The 21,017-nt window shown below is 39.2% G+C and overlaps 1 protein-coding gene across 4 annotated transcripts in view; it reads right to left on the bottom strand.

The window, feature by feature from the left end:
- Positions 1 to 811: 811 nt before the first annotated feature.
- Positions 812 to 21,017, bottom strand: part of GNB1 (G protein subunit beta 1) — an 85,617-nt gene continuing 65,411 nt past the window's right edge. For 2 of the 4 annotated variants that reach the window (XM_075189695.1, XM_075189692.1), the window contains exons 2-11: positions 18,349 to 18,449; positions 13,671 to 13,709; positions 13,410 to 13,516; positions 12,542 to 12,605; positions 7,003 to 7,165; positions 6,595 to 6,661; positions 6,028 to 6,229; positions 5,364 to 5,580; positions 4,013 to 4,124; positions 812 to 3,352 (exon numbers count right to left, since the gene is read on the bottom strand). In XM_075189695.1, coding sequence (XP_075045796.1) covers positions 4,018 to 4,124; positions 5,364 to 5,580; positions 6,028 to 6,229; positions 6,595 to 6,661; positions 7,003 to 7,165; positions 12,542 to 12,605; positions 13,410 to 13,516; positions 13,671 to 13,709; positions 18,349 to 18,405 — 1,023 coding nt within the window. In that variant the 5' untranslated portion in view covers positions 18,406 to 18,449 and the 3' untranslated portion in view covers positions 812 to 3,352; positions 4,013 to 4,017. Of the gene's footprint in view, positions 3,353 to 4,012; positions 4,125 to 5,363; positions 5,581 to 6,027; positions 6,230 to 6,594; positions 6,662 to 7,002; positions 7,166 to 12,541; positions 12,606 to 13,409; positions 13,517 to 13,670; positions 13,710 to 18,348; positions 18,450 to 19,074; positions 19,191 to 19,978; positions 20,028 to 21,017 lie in introns of those variants that run through there. The other 2 variants (XM_075189694.1, XM_075189693.1) reach the window with 2 other exon arrangements.

Below are 21,017 nucleotides of genomic sequence, written 5' to 3'. Positions count from 1 at the left end.
CATTGCTCACGACAACATGAATGTAAAAAGTCACTAAAGGGACGTCCGCTCTTCCCTTTATCGTCCTAACAAGGCTAGTGTGTATGCAGTCCATGGACCGAGCGATCAGAACATCGATCGCATGTAAAATCGATCGGCATAAAAAGTTGGTTAAAATTTCTGTAGTGTGTGTGCCCAGATTTACTGGTGGATTTTAAATCATCCTCAGTGTAAATTAATGCAATATACCAAAAGCACAGTGCACTTTAAGGCCCTGAAAGTGATCATATTGTGCTCTAATTTTCAACACAACAGAAGGATTGCTAGAGAGCTAACATCTTTGCATCAAAATGTTTAGGGACAATAGTTAAAACCATCATGTACAGGCGTAAAGGAAGACAAAAAAAAAATAAAAAAATTGGCTGGTCCTCTAGCTCTATCTCTCCTACACTAGCTGGAGACCCTAATGCTCACCCCCAGCTGTTTTGTCTTTGTCTCCACTGCCTCACATGATGGCAGCTGCCAGGATTGAGCAGAAGTCTCTACAATATACCAGTGCTGAATGTCGGCTGCAGAGAGCAGTGGGAGTAGAGTGCCTGGTGCAAACACCTCTGCAGTAATTGTACCTGTGCGACAGTTTTCATAGATGCCCCCATGGAGGGATGTGTAAACATACCTGACTGATGGTAACATCCCTTAAAACTTCACTAGAATACCAGTGTGCTTGCAAACCATTCAGGAAATATAGACGTTATGCAAATTTAACACTATTTATGGCGCATCATAACCCCTTCAAACCACTGGCATTAAATGAGACACTAACCACAAGAAATAAACTCATGTCAAACTGCTTTATTACATCTTAAATAACAGTACATTTTAATATAGTATCTATCTTGCATCCAGCGTTCTTGTAGTACACTGACTTTAAAATTAAATACAAAAGGTGAGAGGGAGAAGGGGGTGCAGAGAGCTCTACTGAGTAATTTATGCAAGAAGTGGGCGGGGCATCTCGTTCTCTGCCAGTTCCCGGCCTAACGCACAATTACAGTACTTTTTGTATAGAAAGAGGAGGAAAATAAAATAAAGCCTCTACTGCTAAGGTTGAGTAGCGTTCATATACAATTAGGAAGAAGCTAATTAAATTGGAGTCTGCTACTTTCTTACTGCCTAGACCTGCAGAACAGAAGGGCAGTTCCTGCGTATTGGTTTGCAGATCTTTACAGTAATAAAGAGGCATTGGCTCAGGAGAAGAAAAGAAAATGCAGGGAAAGCTGTTCTTGGAAGAACAAAACAAAAATCAGATGCAAGATCCTCTATCTACAAGAACAGGCTGAGAAGCATCAATTTAAACCAAGTTTAATTTCACATTTCCCAACCCTTCCTGAAAAAAAAAGAAAAAAAAAAAAGAAAAATCAAATTTTTTTTATGCGATTGTTTGAACAGGATGGTTTTTATACATATTTGTTAAAAAAAACAAAAAACAAAAGTGAATTAAGCTACTCTTCTTCTAGTGCTCACTATTTTGCACTGAACTTGGAAAATGTATATAGAGTAGCTGTGATTATATAAAATAAAAGCACAACCGCAATATTTCATTCTTAAACAGGTTTTTTTTTTTTTTTAAAGAAAAAGAAACACATCTAGGGACTCTCTATTTGCACATTATTAAGCAACTCTACAGCATGCAATCTTAAGAGGAAAACCCATCCCTATGGCAAACACACCCCCCCTCCCCGCCAACATAATAAAAGCTTTCATAAGTTTTAACTTAGAAAGTTCAAGATCATTATTTTCAAAAAACATTAAATTTGTACATCATTTCATACACATCTGACTGTATATCCAAAGAGTACAGACATGTACTTCTGCCCATGGCTGCTCCTAATCAATATGGGACTAGGGTAGTGTTCATGAAAGTTACCCTTTTAATTCTCAAAATCTATTCCCAGTGTTAGCAGAACAAGTTTGCAGGGGAACTTGAGTCTGAATGGTTCAGGTCTAGGTGAATAAAGAATTTTGACATGTGAACAGAAAAGGACAGGAGAAAAGAATAAAAGAAATCCTGGCAGGAGCATACAGCACCAGTAACACTACATCCCTATCTAGAAGTCTGCTCAAGAAGGAGCACGTATTACAAGTCACATCACTGGTGCTTCGTGTAGGTGCTTACAATATACTATGGATGCCGCCAGCTTTATTATGAAAGGGATAGTAAATGCCCTCACATACCAAGATAGATAGAACTATCTCTCAGTAGCAAGCGGTGAGCTGAACACTGCTCTGAAACCTTGCATGCTCTTGATACCTGAGAGAGTACTAATATGGTGGTATGTGGAGGAGAAGGTGGGATTTGTGTACATGCATTCAGAGAACACTTCATTGGCATTGGTGTAATAGAGAACTGCACATTGATAACAGAGTCCTCCCAGCACTCCAGTCACATCTGTTGCAGGGTCCCCGACATGGACAGTAAATATTCTCAGATGACAAGAGATTCTGAAGGCACTCCAGGCATTGGGTTACTACATTTCCCCAAGTAGCTGGTGCTCAAAAGTAACTCAATTACTGGAGCATCCTACCCAAGGGGGGGAGGGATAGATATTAAGATGACCGTTACATGGAGGGCACATGGATGGCTAATATGCTCTTTAATGTTCATATGGTTCTGTATTTGTGCAACAGATTTTCACGATACAATACAGGAACGGTTACAGCATAAAAAGGCCCTGACACACAGGTCTATCACATCCCACCTTCACTTAATGGACCATAACAGGGAATGGGGAGGGGGGGGGGGGGGGGGGGGGGGGGAGGAAGTTACAAACAAAACCCAAAAAAAACCTGTTAACTGTTCTTATTTTACAATCCTGGTACTGCTGCAGTTCTCACAATAACTGCTATTAACATCTGATTTACAAAAACAAAAAAAATAAAAAGGAAAAAAAAATAAAAATAAAGACAGACTCTGCTCCAGAAACCTTTAAATGAACAACCATGAAATGGACTTTATGCTCAATATAGCTACTCACTGGTTATGTCTTACTGCGCATAGTGTTTTGTATCATTATTCAAGACAAATGAAGGTGAAGAAAGGGTTGAAAACAAAAAAAAATTAAAATAAAAAAAAAGTAAAGAAAATGGTCCCAAAAGGAATGCACAATTCTCGGTTTCAGAACCACAAAACAATTCTTCCTATAGCAAATAATTGTGCTCTTGTTTTCAGCAAAAAATGAGGAGAGGTTCTGCCCTTTGATGTATGGGAGTAGGGAGAGTGGGTGTCCACGTTAGTATGGTTGGATCGGATATGCTATGATTTAAAATTTTCGAAGGTTGGAATGCTCTTCCAGTCATGGAGAAGTCAGCTGGGTGTCTGGAGAAGGAAAAAAAATATATTTTAAAAATACCCAATATTTAAGCCCATTATCAATTTGAGATGTGTCCTCTTTAAAAAAAAAAAAATGGCTGCTTACAGCAATTAGTAACATTCATGTAGATTTAGATTTTAATTTATTTGAAGTTAGTGTGAGACCTGTGTTGCCAGGATGAAGCCCCTTGGCTGTATGAACAGAGATGAAATGTTATAGGAAAACCATCCTAAATATTGGGGCATACCACAGTGAGTCTGAGGGTGAGAACAGAGGGTATAAAAACAATCCAGACCTCAGAAGTCTAGAGCAGGGGTGTTGAACTCCTGCTTTTCTGGGTACCAAGATCACATTGTGATCCACCTGGAATGATCATGCCCATAGTTTTAACATAGGTTAACGTGTCCAGCAGTGGTAACACAATGACAAACAGAAGAGTATCATGCAAGAAAATCTATTTTGAATTAACATTTGTTAAAGGCTGGGACTTCCTCATATCCTTCTGTATTTATTAAGGCTGACAAAGGGCTTTCAGAAAAATATTTGGCAAGAATAAGAAAGGAGTAGTAAAGTATACCATGTATTAAAGGTTTAATTCCATTTGTTAGAGCAAAAGTAAACAGATTAATAGCACAATCTGGTGGAACACTGTAGCCGATACTCACCGACTTTAATTCCAAATCTTGAGGAAGCTGTCCCATGATCCTGTTGCCACTGCCATGCCATCATCTGTTACTCCCAAGCAACTTACACGATTATCATGACCAGCTAGGACACCTAGAAAGGAAACATTGGAAAGTAGTTGAGCTTGGCCCAGCCTGAAGAGGTTAAGACATTAACACTATCTGCCGATAAAAGCAGTAGACTACATTAGAAATGCATGAATAGTTTGATGGCCTAAATAATTCACAATGCCATCATAAAGCGCGCTGCACTAACAGCTGGAAGTTATTCCCAACCACATATACACAGACCGCAACATTCCCAGCACAGTTCCCCCCCACACGCCAACATTATTTCACTGCTGCAAGTGTGGATGGAAGCTGTCTACGCCTATAGTAAAAAAGAACGAAATTATACACTTTAAGTGCCAGAGTGACCTGCTGGATAATATGTGCACAGCATTAGTCAGAGAAACCTTCAGTTCTCTAGAAGTCACTTCTTACAGGGCAAAAGCTCTATTTCATCTACCCACCCTGCTTCCTCTGTACTTCACACAACCAAGAAAAAAAAAAATTACCCAAAGTATTTGCAGATTAGTTATCCTGCCAAAGATCAATACACACTTCTTGAAAGCAAACTGCTAGGTGTTCCAGTTTTATTATTGCAGCTGAACAGATTGAAGCAACTATAACCTCATATTACATCATTGTGCCTACCATGAGGGAACGCATAATAGGAAGTTTATTGTAATCCATTGAACTGCTTTATTATATTTTCCAGTCCTGGCCTCAATGAGGACATCAATAGGCCATACCAACAAGTTACTGTAAGGTCAAGGTGTTTGCTACATCTCAGGGATATTGAATGTAGAGTTTAGGATATAAAACGGATTATGAGAAAAGGATTGATCTCTACAGAATTCTGTGCAGGAAACTTGGCAAATTACTAGAACATGACTGATCTTTTCATAACAGCATTTTAGCTTTTAAGAGGGAACAAGATCTTAAAAGTATTTGAACACATTTAGCTCAGTGTTCTTACGTGTGAAACAGCATGTACAAGTTTTCACTGCCTGACTGAAGAGATCATTTCCCAAGTTATATAGAAGATGTATAATATCCATTCACAATGTAAAGGAGAGAAATGGCATATTGATCATAAAAAGCCACTTATAAGACCCAGCAGAGCACACTGCTTTTCAGGTGTACATAAAACAGTACCTCAGAAAAATGAAAGTAACCACTGTTTAAGGCTTTGATTGTCCACGTCATAGGCCCTGGACACTTTTTACATACAATAATTGCCTGAACATAGCATAATTCCTGACAAACACTAAATAAACTATATTTTTACCTGCTCTGTCAGCCTTAAGCGTGTCCCAGACATTGCAATTGAAGTCATCATATCCGGCTAAGAGGAGACGTCCACTCTTGGAAAATGCTACTGAAGTGATGCCACAGATTATATTGTCGTGGGAATAAATCATCAACTCTTGGTCTGCACGAAGGTCAAAAAGCCTGCACGTGGCATCATCTGAGCCAGTGGCAAAAGCATTGCCATTGGGGAAGAACTGCAAAAACAATTAGGACACTGCTTAGATCTGCATTTCATAAGTCCATTGGTACACCAAGTCTAAATACACACTAAAATATACAATGTTTAAGCCTCAAAGCCTTTTACAAGAGTTTAAGGATAAACCAAACAAATTAAGATGTCTCCAGTAGGAAGTGGCAGTTTTACATTCACAAGGACATGCATAAAGTTTCCAAGGACAACGTGGCCGCATTCTATAACATAATGTTTCAGTGGCGCTGTAACCACAGGACTAGGCCTGTAATCACCTAAAACAGCAATTTTGAGGCTCATGACCAAACCCAACATACTGCCTATAAGCTCATTAGCAGCATAAAATACACAAATCTCTTCAGTTACAGTAAATGAGCACCAAATAACATTTCCAGTTATAGTTATCCCGAACTAAAGTTTAAAATGCAACATATGCAGAACACACACTTACACAGATAGCATTTATGTCAGACTCGTGCCCGGTAAAAGTCTGTCGGCACATCCCTTCTCGGATATCCCAGAGTTTGGCTGAGGCATCACAGGCCCCAGACACAAAGCACCTCGAATCTGGAGCAAGGGACAAGCTCATGACATCCCCAGTGTGTCCAGTGAAGGTGGTTGTCTGCTGGCCAGTTTCAATGTCCCAAAGAGCGCTGCACATAGGAGGGGAAGGGGACAAAAGACCACATTAGATACATAAAAAGTGCACATGTACAAGAGAAAATAATTACAAGACAGGGTTTACTTTCCATGCACACAGACTGTTTTAAGGACCACACACCTGGCTGAAATAATAACTGTAGGAAAGTTTTTTTTTTTTTACATCTGTGCAAATACAATAGCATTCAGAAAAGCAGGCGGCTTTGGGATAGTTGATCCCACTGCACATACAAAGATGCTGGGAATGCTGCATGCATTATTTCCACAGAGTTGGACTTTCACATATGATTATGTGAAGACAGGTAATGGTAAGTCCATCCGAGCTCTAAGGCGCTACATTTATGAGTAACATACTAACCAAGTGGTATCTCCAGAGCTGGTAATAATTTGGTTATCATCCAGAAAGCGACAGCAGGACAGGTAGCCTGAACAAAAACAAAAAGAGTACTGTTAACAGGTCTGGCTTATTTAATCTAAATATGTTTTTATAAGTTTGGCACCACCACCTATTTAAGTTTTAGAATACACACACACACTGACAACTGGGCCTCATCTAATGCCATCCAGTTTGAGTACCACTACTTAAGACCATCAGCATATTGCATTAATTGGGAAAACCTCTTTCCTGCGATGACAACTAAACCGCACTGAGCAAATTAGAAGAGCACCGTAACTATGAAAATCCACTGCATATTCCATGTACAGAGAGGCTGCAACATCACCATATCCACCTAGGGCACACTCACTATCGCTGCTAAAGACTTACCTGTGTGACCGGCCAGCTCACGGCTCACCCGCACATTTCCTTCACGAGTTTTCAGGTTGTAAATTGAACAAATGTTATCAAGACCACCACAGGCCACGTAGTTTCCAGATGGAGCATATGCACAGGTCATCACCCAAGAGGAACGCAGAGGAATTGCATGAACCTAGGGCATTGAAAACAAAGTAGTTTAAATGCCAAAATATTGTTAAAAAGGGAAATAGTTACAATGTTTTTTCAAATAAAAACCAAGTCATGAATCAACCTTTAAATATTCTGTGTGTTTTCATGTAATCTTTGTTTATACAAAAAAAGGTTAACAGCAAATATCTTGTACAAGCTGTTTACAGAATGAGAGCAGTGTCCTAGCATTGCTGCCTCACAGTGCTGGGTTTATGGGTTAAATGTTATATTCCAACTAATGTCTCCTCTGTGTGCAGTTTGTATGTTCTTTCCATGTTTGTTTGAGTTTCCTCAGAGCTCACCCAGATTTCTTCCCACAGCCCAAAGACATACTGGTAGATTAACTGGTTACTGACAAAAAGTTGACCCAAGATATTGTGTGGGGAAGGCGAATGATTACAAATTCTCTGTACAGTGCTGCACAATACGTAAATAAAAATTATATTCAGTATCTATTCTGTCATATCCAATGTAGGAAAGGAAAATAAAATAAAAGGGTAAGAGGAAAGGGAGACATGGGAAGTATAGGAGCTTGTTTTTTTTACTTTACAAACCAATAGTCTAAATTGACACTTTGAGATCATATAAAAGTGCATATGAAGAGCAGCGCAAACTCCAAAAATGAAGTTTAACGGGTTATAGTTTCAAGACCATATACTTTCCAGAAATTTTGCGCCAGCACACACACAACATGGAAAGGAGTATTCAAAAACAAAGTCATCCGGAACAAGCAAAAGTAGTTACTTCCATGAACCAGTTTTGTTTTGCTTCCTGGTATAACTAGGAGACCAGTTTTACTATCCACTTGAAAGTTCGCGTTGGGACATTTGTGTTGATAGAGAGACAGTCACAAGCTAGTAAAGATGGGGAGTAATCAGGGCAGGAGAGGTAGATTTTGGCATCAGCATAGGAGTGGTACTGGAGACTGAATGACTGCTTTTCCCACTGTACACCTATTCTCATGTTAAACTAATTCAGAGGGCCAAATACAGAGCAATGCAGGCCCTAACAGATAGTGAAAGTGTAGGGAACGATACGCCAGAGAGACATATTAACATGGTGGTTTGATAGCTAGGAAGTAAATCAGGAAAGAACGGTCACTGAAGACAAAGGAGTGAAGGGTGCGCAGGAGAAGAGTGTGATCAGCAGAGTCAAAAGCAGAGAGATCCAGTAGAATGAATATGGAGATATGACCCTTAAACTTTTGCAGTCAGTAGATCAGATCATTGATCACTTTTAAGAAAGCAGTCTCAGTGGAACGTTGGATGTGGAAGCCTGATTGTAGATAGAACAGGGGAGAGAAAGCGAGACAGGTAGTTGTACACAAGCAGATAGGAGGCAAAGAGGAGAGAAACAGGGCATTCCACAGTGCACAGGAAGAGAGGGTACTGGATATATGTGGATACGGTTGGAGGGATTGGAAGTATGAGGTGGAAAGGTTTACGAAGGAATGTGAACAGGTAGTGGTGATTGCAAGGGGCCCCTGGTGAGATGCCACCAGCAGCCATGAGAAGGACCATGGCAGAAAGGACACAGGAGAATAATTTGTGGATGTGAGGTTTGTTTCTGGTTATGTAGGCCAGGGTGTTTTGTGAGTGAAATAAACAAAACTTCACTGAGATTGGCAAGATAAAAGTCTTCAAAGCACCTATACTTAATACCATACCAAATAAAGCTGCTTACTGAACAAAGTTCCATCAGCCCTTGGACTGACACTAGCTAATGTTTTCTATTTATTTTATTACTTTTTTTTTTTTTTGCAGTGATGACCAGCTTTTTTGTACCAAGTTCCATTATTGTCTGAAGTCTTGGCTTCATTTTTAGAAACAAATTAAACATAGGAGCATTGGTGGAAACACTGGCAATGGGGCTTAAAGGAAAGAGTTGGAGATGCCAGAAATCTGTAGCGAAGGCCCTGGGCTCAGCTGTTCTAAGCATGGAAGCAGGCCAGTGCCAATGCAAGAGCAGTACAGCCATATGCAGCAGATTTACCAGCAGCACTGCCCTTTGCACCCAAATTTTGCTATGGGGCCCAGCAACGGAATCTTATGCTATGGAAGATTGTGTTTAACAGTTGGGGTACAAAACCAAATTTAGAATTGCTTTAAACTTTCAGCAGCTTTAAAAAAAACTCTCCTCTGTAAGCATTTATGAAATATAGCGAAGCAGATTAACATTTATAACATTGCAGAATTTTAAGCAAGAAATGTGCTGCATAGGTGGTGCTTGAGAGCTAAAGTGTGTTTACTGAAGCAGGAAGAAGCTGCAAAACCACAAATGGAGGTCAGGAACTATCACCAAGTAACAATCACTGATACCAGGAAGAGGTTTAAAAAAAAAAAAAGCTGCTAATCTAGAAATACTACATTCGAGCAGCAGGAGCTTCAGTTTACAATGCCACTTTCTGCAGCAGCCAACACCAATGCAGAAAACGCATTTAAAAAAAAAAAAAAGAAAAAAAAAAAAGGGGAAGATTTATTCTAACAAAAAACAGGAGATCTAATCTTTGCAGAAGAACCCATACTTTAAACACACCCATTTATTCTGATTGGCTAAATTGTTCTTTTGGATTTCAGAACGAGTGCATCACCTTGTGCACCAGAGTTTACACAACCACAGGTTTACTTTCACACCGTTTCCTGCATTCCTCAAACATAAATCACAAGTGATGTGCTGCAGTGAGAGCTGATTTAAGCCAGGCTGCCTAGAATTCTGCCAGAAGGCTCCACATGACATCAGCAGTTATCTTAACACTATGTCCTTCAATATAAACTGTATGAATATATAGTATGTACATTTAAAGGGGAAGGATCAGTTATTCTTTACAGACTATTACTGGACAGTGAAAACCACCACATCTAATTAGGTAGTTTAAATATATTCGGATGTTATGTGTTAATAGTATTTAACATGTTAATATTTGAAATGCAATTAAGACAGTGTTAATTTCTAAATTTCGCTAAGGTGCATCCATACGGCTTTTATATGCTTACTGCCCAATACGAAGCACAGCAGTAGTCTCTTGTACCATTAAGTCAAATCTGCATGTTGAACATTGCTATAAGTCTACATTAGGGAACTTAGTCATTTCTCAGTATATATAACGTCGGTCATACCCCTATGCAGGTGGTTATTAATAACTGGCTCAAACATCCGGAGAGTCCAAGCATAAACGGTCTCTCCTGTATCCCTCCACTCCTGGCAACGGTCACTGCTACTGGCCTGGAAGTTATGCTAGATTGTCGCTTGTTACCATGCTGCTCATCCACTATGTATAAGCAGTACCCCAGCATCCCTCTTACTTACAGCATGTGCTCTGGAATTACTCTGTGCATGAACATTGTTGTGACTACCAGTGGCCCAGTATAGCTCCCTCCCCTATGCCCCATTCTCTCCTTGTAGCTGACAATCCAGCAGCTGTATGAACAGTGCAGCAATCAGCAGTAGGTGGGAGTGGAGGAGGTAGGGTGACGGTATACCATTTACCAGTGCCTAGTACTTTTGTATTATAGAGGTGCATAAATGTATTTGGGGGGCTCAAATGTTGAATACTGTGCAAGTAAAGAGCAGTGTGCTTTTATAATCAATGGGAACAGTGCAGGTATACAAACCATACATGCTTTTATATTCAATATGGTGGGTTTTAGGAGTATGTGCATACAGCCAAATCAGGTAATGGAGTGGGGTTCTTTCAAACTCATCTAAAATATTTTGCACTCATTTCTGCCTCTAGTGGACTTTGCAGAGCATACCCCATGGCTGCTGTTTGCTGGACTCATTGCAGGCAGCCCATTCTATTTGGCGATTTTCTATGTCTGTATGCATCTATGTACATAAACAAATGCAAAGATGTATACGAAAAAAAAACAAAAACGGATAAAGATTACCAGTGAATTAAAGATGCAAGCTAAGAAGACCATCACAAATGAACATATTAAAGTTATAGGTGCCCCTTAAGGGTGGGGTACAGAATAATGATTCTGACAAGACTTACCCCGACGTCTTCACACCGAAGGGCTCCTTCCTGACAAGGCTGCAGGACGACTGATGTGCCCACCAACTGCAATGCTGTTATCGGTGCTGTTAAGGGGTAATGCAAGTACGCAGCCATGGACAATGTACAACGCTTTGTAAAGTACATTGTCCATGGCGGTGTACTAGCATTACCCCCTTAACGGCGTTGCAGTTCCCAGTGACGTCATCAAGTCGCGCCGGCTTCTTCGCGATTTCTGGCAGTCGGTGGGCACATCAGTCGTCCTGCAGCCTTGTTGTTCCAATATCTATTTAATGTACAGTTGTGTGTAGGGAACCCCAAGTGTAGAAACACTTTATATCAGGCCTGTCCAACCTGCGGCCCTCCAGATGTTGTGAAACTACAAGTCCCAACATGCCCTTCCAGCTATCAACTGGTTGTCTACTGGCAAAGCATGCTGGGACTTGTAGTTTCACAACATCTGGAGGGCCGCAGGTTGGACAAGCCTGCTTTAGATTTTACTTCATCTTTTCAAGTCTGCAGTATAATAGTAATCATTTCAAATACCTTCAATAACCAGCTCAATATGTGCACAACAAACCAGAGGATACTCACCACAGTATTTTACACCCAGGATAAAAATGAATGTATGAACCATGTTTCATATAGGGCTTCGTTTAACACCAGTTTTTCCATCAATAGTTTTTGAGGAGCATCACATCACTACTCTGCTATTTGGGAACCCAGTTCCTACCACTGTCACAGGTCCCCTTCTCCCTGATTTTTATTGGCCTGTGCCTGTCACATGCTGTACCATCTTCAAACACAAGTTGACAGGACAGTCTCCCACAAGAGCACTCATCTGCTGTTGTGAGAAGATCTCACCTACTACAGGTTGCTTATTCCAGCAAACAAAAACTCCTTTAGAGGCAAAACACCAATGAAAAAGAGGAAACCGTGAAGTTATCAGTATTGAGTGCATCATTTACAGCAAAAAATCTAGTTAAGTTATAGAACAGTCTTCTCGCAAAAATAGTGAGGCTACAACATGCGGCCTTCAATAGTCTAATTCAGTGCAGGATATTGCAAGCTGAGAAGAGACCGATGTGAGGATGGAGTACTGTGCCAGCAGTGCAGATTAGTGTTGTATAGTGTGCACAAGCAATGAGACATTGGCACTTGCGAAGTAATTCTACAAGGCCTGTAGGTGCGAAGCCTTAACCCTACCACTACTTTAGTGGGTGCAATTAAATGCCGCAGGATGGCTTAGATAAAACAAAGATTTCAGTAGATCTATTTCAATCATATATTATATGGCGTCACAAGTTTTGCAGAGTCATACAGCAGAATAGTTTTATATATTCCACAAGACTTCATGTCACGCACCTTGTTTGTGGTGTAGCTGTCCCAGATGATAAGCTTGCCATCCTGGGAAGCACTAACTAGCAGCCTGTAGGGAATGCAAGAAGATACAACATCATTAGCCAAGAAGGGCAGACAGTAATGTACACGCATTAAAGTTTAGGTAATAAAACAAGTTTCTATCAAATTCAGTAAAATTGCTGTAACAGCTTCAATCTCGGATAATCCAATCTGGAAAATTTAGCTTTGTTAGAGGGCATTAGATAGTACACAAATCTACAGATCATAGCAAATTTCAGGAAGACAAAATCCATCAGATTACATAAACATTCTTTAAGTGAAATTTATACATTTTACTATTCGCATCAGTTACAGTTTCAACTCAAATATGCAAACGTGGGTTTTTCTTGTTTAAAACTAAAAGTGGCAGTCTGATAAATAGACATTATTTTTTTACAGACTACACTTTCTTAATCAGACTCTGCATTTGAGCCTTTGGCTGTTTTTGTAAGTCACAACATGGTCAGTTGTAGAAAGTAGTTCACATAAGGTATTACGTAGAACCACCACCTACACAGCAATACCATTATATGCTCATCACCATTTTCATGCAACATGGTAAATTGCATAGAGAAGCCTACCCATATATAAAGATATACCAGCTTTCAACAGTACAGGCAGTTATTTTGTGGCGAGAACAGGTAGCATTGTTCGCTTATCTCGTCAATAGGACCAAAGTAGCACCCAAACTTCCAGCGAGGTCACTACTTCCTAGGCAAGTTACACATTCTAAGTATTTATTCAGTCAACAATATGGCTGCCTCCACTGGGAAACAGATTAGTGTACAAAATCAGATTTGTTCCTATTATCTATATACTACATCACACCTACCTGGAATCTGTGCCCCAGTGCATAGCATAGATTTTAGCAAGGTGTCCCCTCAGTGTACGTCTAGTGCGCATCTGAATTCGTCCTACTGGATCAATATTGGCCGTAATCTAAAAGACACATTAATAGGAGGGTTTTACACTAACCAAGTTTAGCCTGAGGTGTGTGTAAAACTGTTAATGACTGCTGACCCTCTACAGGGCTGAAAATTTATAATAGTGTTAAAGCTTGCGAGTATTCAAAATAAGAAATTCAAATCTTTACCTGAGCCAGAGTGGCATCTGCACATGCTTTCCTGGCATCCTGCAAAATAAACAAATAAAAGTTTGTTACCTAAAAAAATGCTTATGTTCTACCACTGAATGCCGTTCACAAAATGTGCACCATTTTATAACAAAACACTGAAGTCAAAAAGTCTGAGCTTTTGACTTCAAAATATAAAAATATTTAGACATTTCTCCATCCCTCTAATATACACAAGCTCAAAATAGTCATAATATTTATGAGCAAAAACCATTTCTGCTCCATTTATGGCACTTTTTAATGACAGCAGAGGTGTGGTGCAATTACAATTTACTTTAATTGTACCTACTGTTTGCTATGGGTATATAAACAACCACCACAAGGACACACCTGACAGAAGATTAAAAGCTGTGAAATGGCTTAAAAAAAAAAATTATATATATATATATATATATATATATATATATATATGTATATATATGCCTAGCGGCGTGTGTTAGTGTGTGTCAAAAACTATTTTCTCAGAAAGGGCTCATCCAATTGACCTGAAATTTGGTATACTGACATTATTTGACAAAAAAATAATAGTGAAGTCAGTTAACTTCCATCATCCCCCACTTCCCCCCCGTGGGAGGGGTATAAGAAATTATAACAATTCTTTTGCTTTTGCATCAATGGGAGCTGCTATAACTACACTATCCGAAACAGGACTGCCGTTTAAGCTAAGACGGCGGCAGTTCCCTTTGAAGGCGGCATTTGCTATGACCATTAACAAGTCACAGGATCAAACACTTGACCGTGTGGGTATTTATTTACCGGAGCCTGTCTTTGGTCATGGACAATTGTATGTCGCATTTTCACAAGTACGGAGAAGCAGTGATGTGAAGGTGCAGGTTATGAATACTGCCCATCAAGGAAGACTGATTGAGCACAGCGATAAGGTGTTTAGCAGAAACGTTGTGTATCGAGATGTTTTAGAACAGTAAGACGATGGAGATGAAGGATGTGGCGATGAAGATGAAGGATGAGGTGATGGAGAAGAATGATGAGGTGGTGACATGTGGACAAAACAACGTTAAAAAAAGGGCACTTGCGTCGGGAAGTAACGCTCTTCCCCTGAGGAGGCCTGGGCTAGGCCCAAATGCATGACAAGAACCTTTTTAACACCTTAAGTAGCTTGATTTGACTAAAATGCATGAGTATCATGCACGGATATATATATATATATATCTCCATCCATTTCCCCAGATAGAGAGCTGTCAAATGATATTTGACAATTACGCGTCAGATGACAAGGTTATGTTTACATAACATACATGTTGAATATTAACAAATATTATGCAATAAGAATAGTGCACTCCTATTAGAAGCATATTGGCCAGTCTCAAGTTTTCGTTACATCTGCTATTCAAAAGGATATATAAACCTATGCCAAGTTTAAACATTAGTTGTCCTGGCATCCATCTAGCTGAGCACCTAGTGTAACAGAGGAACAATGCTATGTGTTTACATATTTTGCAAGACATTTAATATGGTGTATGGTGCATGTACCTACAGCAACCAGATTGTAGATTTGTTAAGTTTAGACATGAAAGAAAGCAGCACCCAGCACCAATTCTATAAGGCCTGAAAGTTAAAATATTAAGCTATTAACACCAAGCTGAGCTGATGGTGTAGTTCCAAACTATGGGCTGTGGCCCAAATGGTTTACAAAGACTTTGTCCTACAAGCCCGCTGTTTGGATGGCACATCCCCTTAAAACATGTACTCCTGAGAGTTCTGTGGAATTGGATGACAGGATAAGCAGTTTGTGTTAAAATTAATGGAATTGGTTCTTTCTGTGTTTGGGGGGGGGGGGGGGGGGAACGGCAGGAGTCTGCCAATACCCATAAGAGCACGCATGTAAGACAATACGTGCTGAAACATCCAGTGGAAATCAAATTATGCTTTGTATTACGATAAAATTGTAACGTATTGGTGTAAAGAATACACCTGTGTACCAATCCCAGCATTGGTAGATCTGCACGGCTATTCAAAATGAGGGCTTATTAAAATGGGCCGGAACTGGCTAACATTAGTCATATACCAATCAACATAAACCACAATTTGAATGTAGGAGGAGGGGAAAACCAAAAACCCATAACTAATACATGTCAAAGCTTTGCAAAACAGACCTCTTAACGGATACACTAAACTAAAGACATCCAGGAAGTCTGGTCCTGGCTGGAGCCAAGCTTTTAATAACTGTTTAGAGGAGTTCAGAATTAATGAAGACATGGAGAACTATTCACTTACAAAAATGCTGATGTATACAGAGATAAAGCAAACAGCCAAGGATTTATTTCTGGTCAGGTATTTGACCATCTACAGCAGTTATCCTGTAGTACAATAAAGCATGTTTACCAACACAAGCCATTCAGGTGCCACTTATATGTTTTAGGAGGGTGAATTGTTAGAAATCTTATTTTATACGGTTAAATGAGAGCGAGGATAGCTTATAAAAATCTGAGGAGTTTCTGGAAAATTAAAACCATTGATTGTTGTAATTATAGGACTGTAGCAGGTATGTGCAGAATTATTGAACCATTTGCAGCAGTATGAAGGTAGTGGGCAAAATGAATATGTAATGTTCCTCATGCATTTCAGGAAAGGAATTATAGTGGCTATGTACAGAGTACATACTGTAATTCACATTATAAATTTACTGGATTACTAATGGACCAAAACACTATTAACAAACATCAGGTTTATGTAGACCACAGGTAATGCCAAATCCTGTCATTTATTGTCAAATCAATATTTTGGTGCAATGTGCGACAAGTAGCAATTTTAAAAGGGCTACTTTCCCCTAAAACGTACTTCCTTCACAAGACTGCACATGCATTGGTATTTGGATCTGTATGGCTTGGAAAATGCATTTTCAAATTTTTAGCAAGTACAAGAATCTACTTTATAGACTTGGGACTAACTAGCACTTACAGAATTCCCATATCCAGCACTAAAAATGTCAGCGCCAATGAAGACCACAAAATGGTTAGAAAGGAGATTAGAGCCAGAACTCATTTCGTTTTTATTGTAGCTATTACTGGATATCTGCAAGTATCAGGAAGGGAATGGCCCTTTTGTAAATGTAGACTCTAAATGGAGGAGGAAAGGGAATGATTTTTTGGAAAGTTACCCTTTGAAGGGGACAATCTGATAGGTTTTTAAAATAAATTTAAATTGTATTTTTAGTAAAGCCTTTCAGTATTAGAAGTACCCAAGTATTATGTTATTTCCACCAAATCGGCAGCTGTATGACCATGTTCTAGAAGATCAATAGGGTAACTTTTATTTTATTGTGAGACTTGTATTCCTACATATTGAATCATATTGCTGCATGTGAGGTGTATATGATGGTGTTATTGTCAATACAATACTACCCATGTGGGTTGAAAAGCTTTAATTGTAGATTAGAGTGGTGGGCAGGGGGAGTGCAGATGAAGCAGAACAGCACCATAATGGGCTACACAGGGCTCATTACCATAATATACACCTCAAGCACTTAGACCCTTCTAACAGAATGGGCAACCAAACATGATGCAAGCTGGCTTAGAGATGCCAATATATGTACCTAGACATTGTGTTTGCTATTATTTTTGTTCATTATCAGCCGGAGTGAGGCTTCTGCAATTTCCATCAATATGTATATAGGAAGATGTCTCCATGCACGATCACAACGTAAATATCTTCCGTTCTGATCGCCTCCTGACAGTTCAATATGTATTGTTGAATATAAATTACAGCACTTTTATATAAGGTGCTAAGATTTTAAATTTAGTGTCTTTAAAAACCCCTCTAGGGGAAGAAGCAGACCACTCTTGCCAAGATCCAGCGGTAAAAACGTGGATTTAAATAACCCAGACCAAGTCTTCAATGATGGTCTTAAAATTACTAAATGGCTCTTATTTGAGAGGCTGTGCTAAAACAAAATCTATGGACCAGGACCCCATTAAATGCTGTATTAAATAGAAGGAATTTAATAGAACCTACAAATCAAGGGAAACAGGACACATTAACACAACTTTTTGAGAGTAAATTACTCCACTTTGAACATTACTTTGGAAAGCATGTTAAAGTTCCACAAGAAAATATAACAAAAAAAAACCAAAAAAACAACTCTGCCATTAAACGAAAAGTTTACAGAGGCTGTTTCACAAAAAAACAATGTGACGCAAGTTTATGTTCGGGCTCCCATGCGGTTTACAGAATAGACACTGCACACATTGGTTACAGTCAGAGCAGGCGTCTTCTGTGAACGCTGTACCATGTTTATAAAACCTCATAACTGCTCTAATAAAAACAAGGGGAGAAACTGAAACATACCTACAAGACAACTTTAACAAAAGCCATCTGAAAACAAGCCTAACTTATTTAAAAGGCTACAAATTTAAAGCATTTCATGACAGAACCAAAAATAAGTTAGTAGTTATTTCCACTTGGCTTGTGTAAGAAAGATGAAAATGCATCAATAGCATTGTGGATTTTAAAGCAGTCCAATAATAAGGTTATTTAGGTAGGGGCAAGATACAAAAGCTTGGGTAGGGTTTTTATTGAGTGGCCTACAGCGGAGCCCCGATGTCGTACTACTGTACCCCGATGTCGTACTACTGTAAACATCCCTGAAACGGGATGCCGTAGGTTACATTGCTTCACTTACTCTGATTTGGTTCTTGAGTTGCTCAGCCTCCTGGCGTAGCTGATCGAGTTCACTCATTTTTCTTCACTAAAATGAAGCTTCTCTACCTCCAACACTCAGTTCTGTCATGAGAAAAACAGGTATATACTTGTCAACAGGTTTATTTTGGAGCCATGAAAGAATACAAAACAAAATTTACCTAAAACTAGGAATGGACGAAAAAGCTTTTGCATATTTGATACACTACCACCTTCCCTCATATTTAAGCTACACAAATCCCAAAGACATACAGTTTGGCCAATACTTGCACGGGGAAAATATCTATACATCGCACACATTTGATTTTAGGCTAAAGGTAGCACTGACTGGGACAATTAAAAAAAACAAAAACAAAAAAAAAACAAAACAAAACAAGACGAATTTGGCACATAATGGAAAACCTCTCCATAGAGAATCAGTCTCAGTTGCATTTGAATTGTGCAGTTTTTATCTAACAGAAGCCCAGCACGGATGTTTCAGAACGCAAGGCCACACCATAACAGATCAAAGATGTTTCAATTTCATCAATTCAAACATTTTACACCGATTTGTCCTTGCAAAAACTTGCTGGAAAAACAATGTAAGTAGTAAGATGCAGTCATGTAAAAAAAACAAAACAAAAAACACAGCAGCCAAGTTTGCAACACTGATTATCTATCTTTGACAGTTTTTCCCAACGCTGCTTAATATCACAAATGTTATACTTACAATTCACCTGAAATACAGAACTGGCTAGCAAGCTTGTACAGAGCGTAGGTATGTGATCTACAGCTACATCCCTTTTCCCTATCCTCCGTGCAATGTCATCTTTAAGCCCGAATAGATCAGTTACTCATTCAAATCCGGTTAACACAAAACCGGCTGAGAGTCTTAAATTGTCCACTATCCTTCTGACCCTAATCCAATGTTTGGTCTGCTTTAGGTGTATTTTTCAGACCAAGGACAAAACACTGGTAAAAGCACAAGTGGTGTTGCATCCCAGGCAGAACATAAAACCCCCAAGATAAAAGAAAATGCAGGATGGTTGTTAAGGTTTTAGTATTCTATTAAAATGTCCTATACAATCATTACACCAGCACAGACATTGAGCAAATTTTAGCAACAAAATATGTGTTATAATAGCAGTATGTTCACAAATAGCTTCCAAAAGGGCTTGCATCAATTTTACAATACCAGGTGTCTAAGCAATATGGTTTAACCTGACTATCCTACTCGTGATAAGGCCAAGAATACATTTTAGATTTGAAGACAAGCGCAGGTAGTCAGAAAAGAAATGGCTGAGTTTGATTCTAGTCTAATATACTTTGGCAACTCATTAAAACCAGCCAGATAAATGTCCTAAGAACACGACAAAACCATTACCTTGAATATCCAAGCTATGAAAGCTTACACTTCTCATTGCCATCACTACAATTGGATAAAGAGTCTACCTTGTAAAAACAAACAAAAAACCCAACAAAGTCCCGTCATAATTCATAGCAGTTTGCAGAGGCCTGCAAATGTTTATCTACATCTTAGGAGGTACAACTGTGGTTTGTATCCACTACTAAAGAACAGTACAAATATTGGTACAATAGTCTCTTCATAAGCCATCTGTTAATAAAATGCTCACCTCTGTACTCCAGTCACACCTTTCAGTTATCACTGTTCATATCAAATACCCATACCCAATTAGTAAAATGCACCCGTGTGCAAATCCCCTTAATCTCGCTGACGAAAATATTCCTCAGTTAATGCTCTACTTGGCAGAGTGGCAGTTTACTTAGTAGCTTCACACCCAACCACTGCATTATGTTACAGCCTGCTACTAGTTATCCTTAAATTAGAAGCAATTTACAATAAGTCAATATTAAAGGTAGCTGGTCAAAATTTGAATTGGATTCTGGAGCGATATGGTAAGCCAATGTAGTGATTTGCAGAATGTGCAGCAGATGTAGAACAGGAAAAACAGTCTTACCACAGCATTTAGGACTGACTGAACTTGGGACAATTGGGAGAGGGGAAGCTAGATAGGAGGACTTTGCAGTAGTCAAGGAGGGAGATGAGATAATAGTTATGGTTGCATTTTGGGAAAGAAAAGGGCTTAACCTAGCAATATTTTGAATGTTGAACAACGAGACAGACAGGATTTGAGGGGTAAAGCAGAGGGCAGCATCAAGGATGACAGACACTGGGCTTGGAAGAGGGAGGAAACTGGTGTTGACTACACTTTGAAGGGTGGTGGAGACACTGGAATGGCAAATGAGCTCTGTTTTGGGTGTTTTCAGCTTTATGTAGTGTTCAGATATCCATATAAAGAAGCTGAGTTGGTACAATTTTTCACTTGTTATGAAAATACTGGGTGTATTTAGATATAATTACACTGTGCTTTGTCTATAAATGACCCTGCAGTGTTTAAACAGTCCAGCAAGGGTTGAGGCGTTACCTCTACTGCACATAAGGAGACTTCGTGTACACAGTTCATTGGAATCTATAACAATGTTCTAGAAAGCAGCTTACACATGATAATGTATATGCAGAGGAATATGGCTCTGTGCACGTTTAACTACAACTCCCCATAGTTTAATATACTGTAAATACCAAAGCATAGATCCATACAACAAAAGACTAGTAGACCTACATTATAAACATTTACAGTGTAAAATTACCCA

The sequence above is a fragment of the Mixophyes fleayi genome, chromosome 11, assembly GCF_038048845.1.
Source record: "Mixophyes fleayi isolate aMixFle1 chromosome 11, aMixFle1.hap1, whole genome shotgun sequence".
NCBI classification, from domain to species: Eukaryota; Metazoa; Chordata; class Amphibia; order Anura; family Limnodynastidae; genus Mixophyes; species Mixophyes fleayi.
This window is presented reverse-complemented; position numbering and strand designations above follow the sequence as displayed.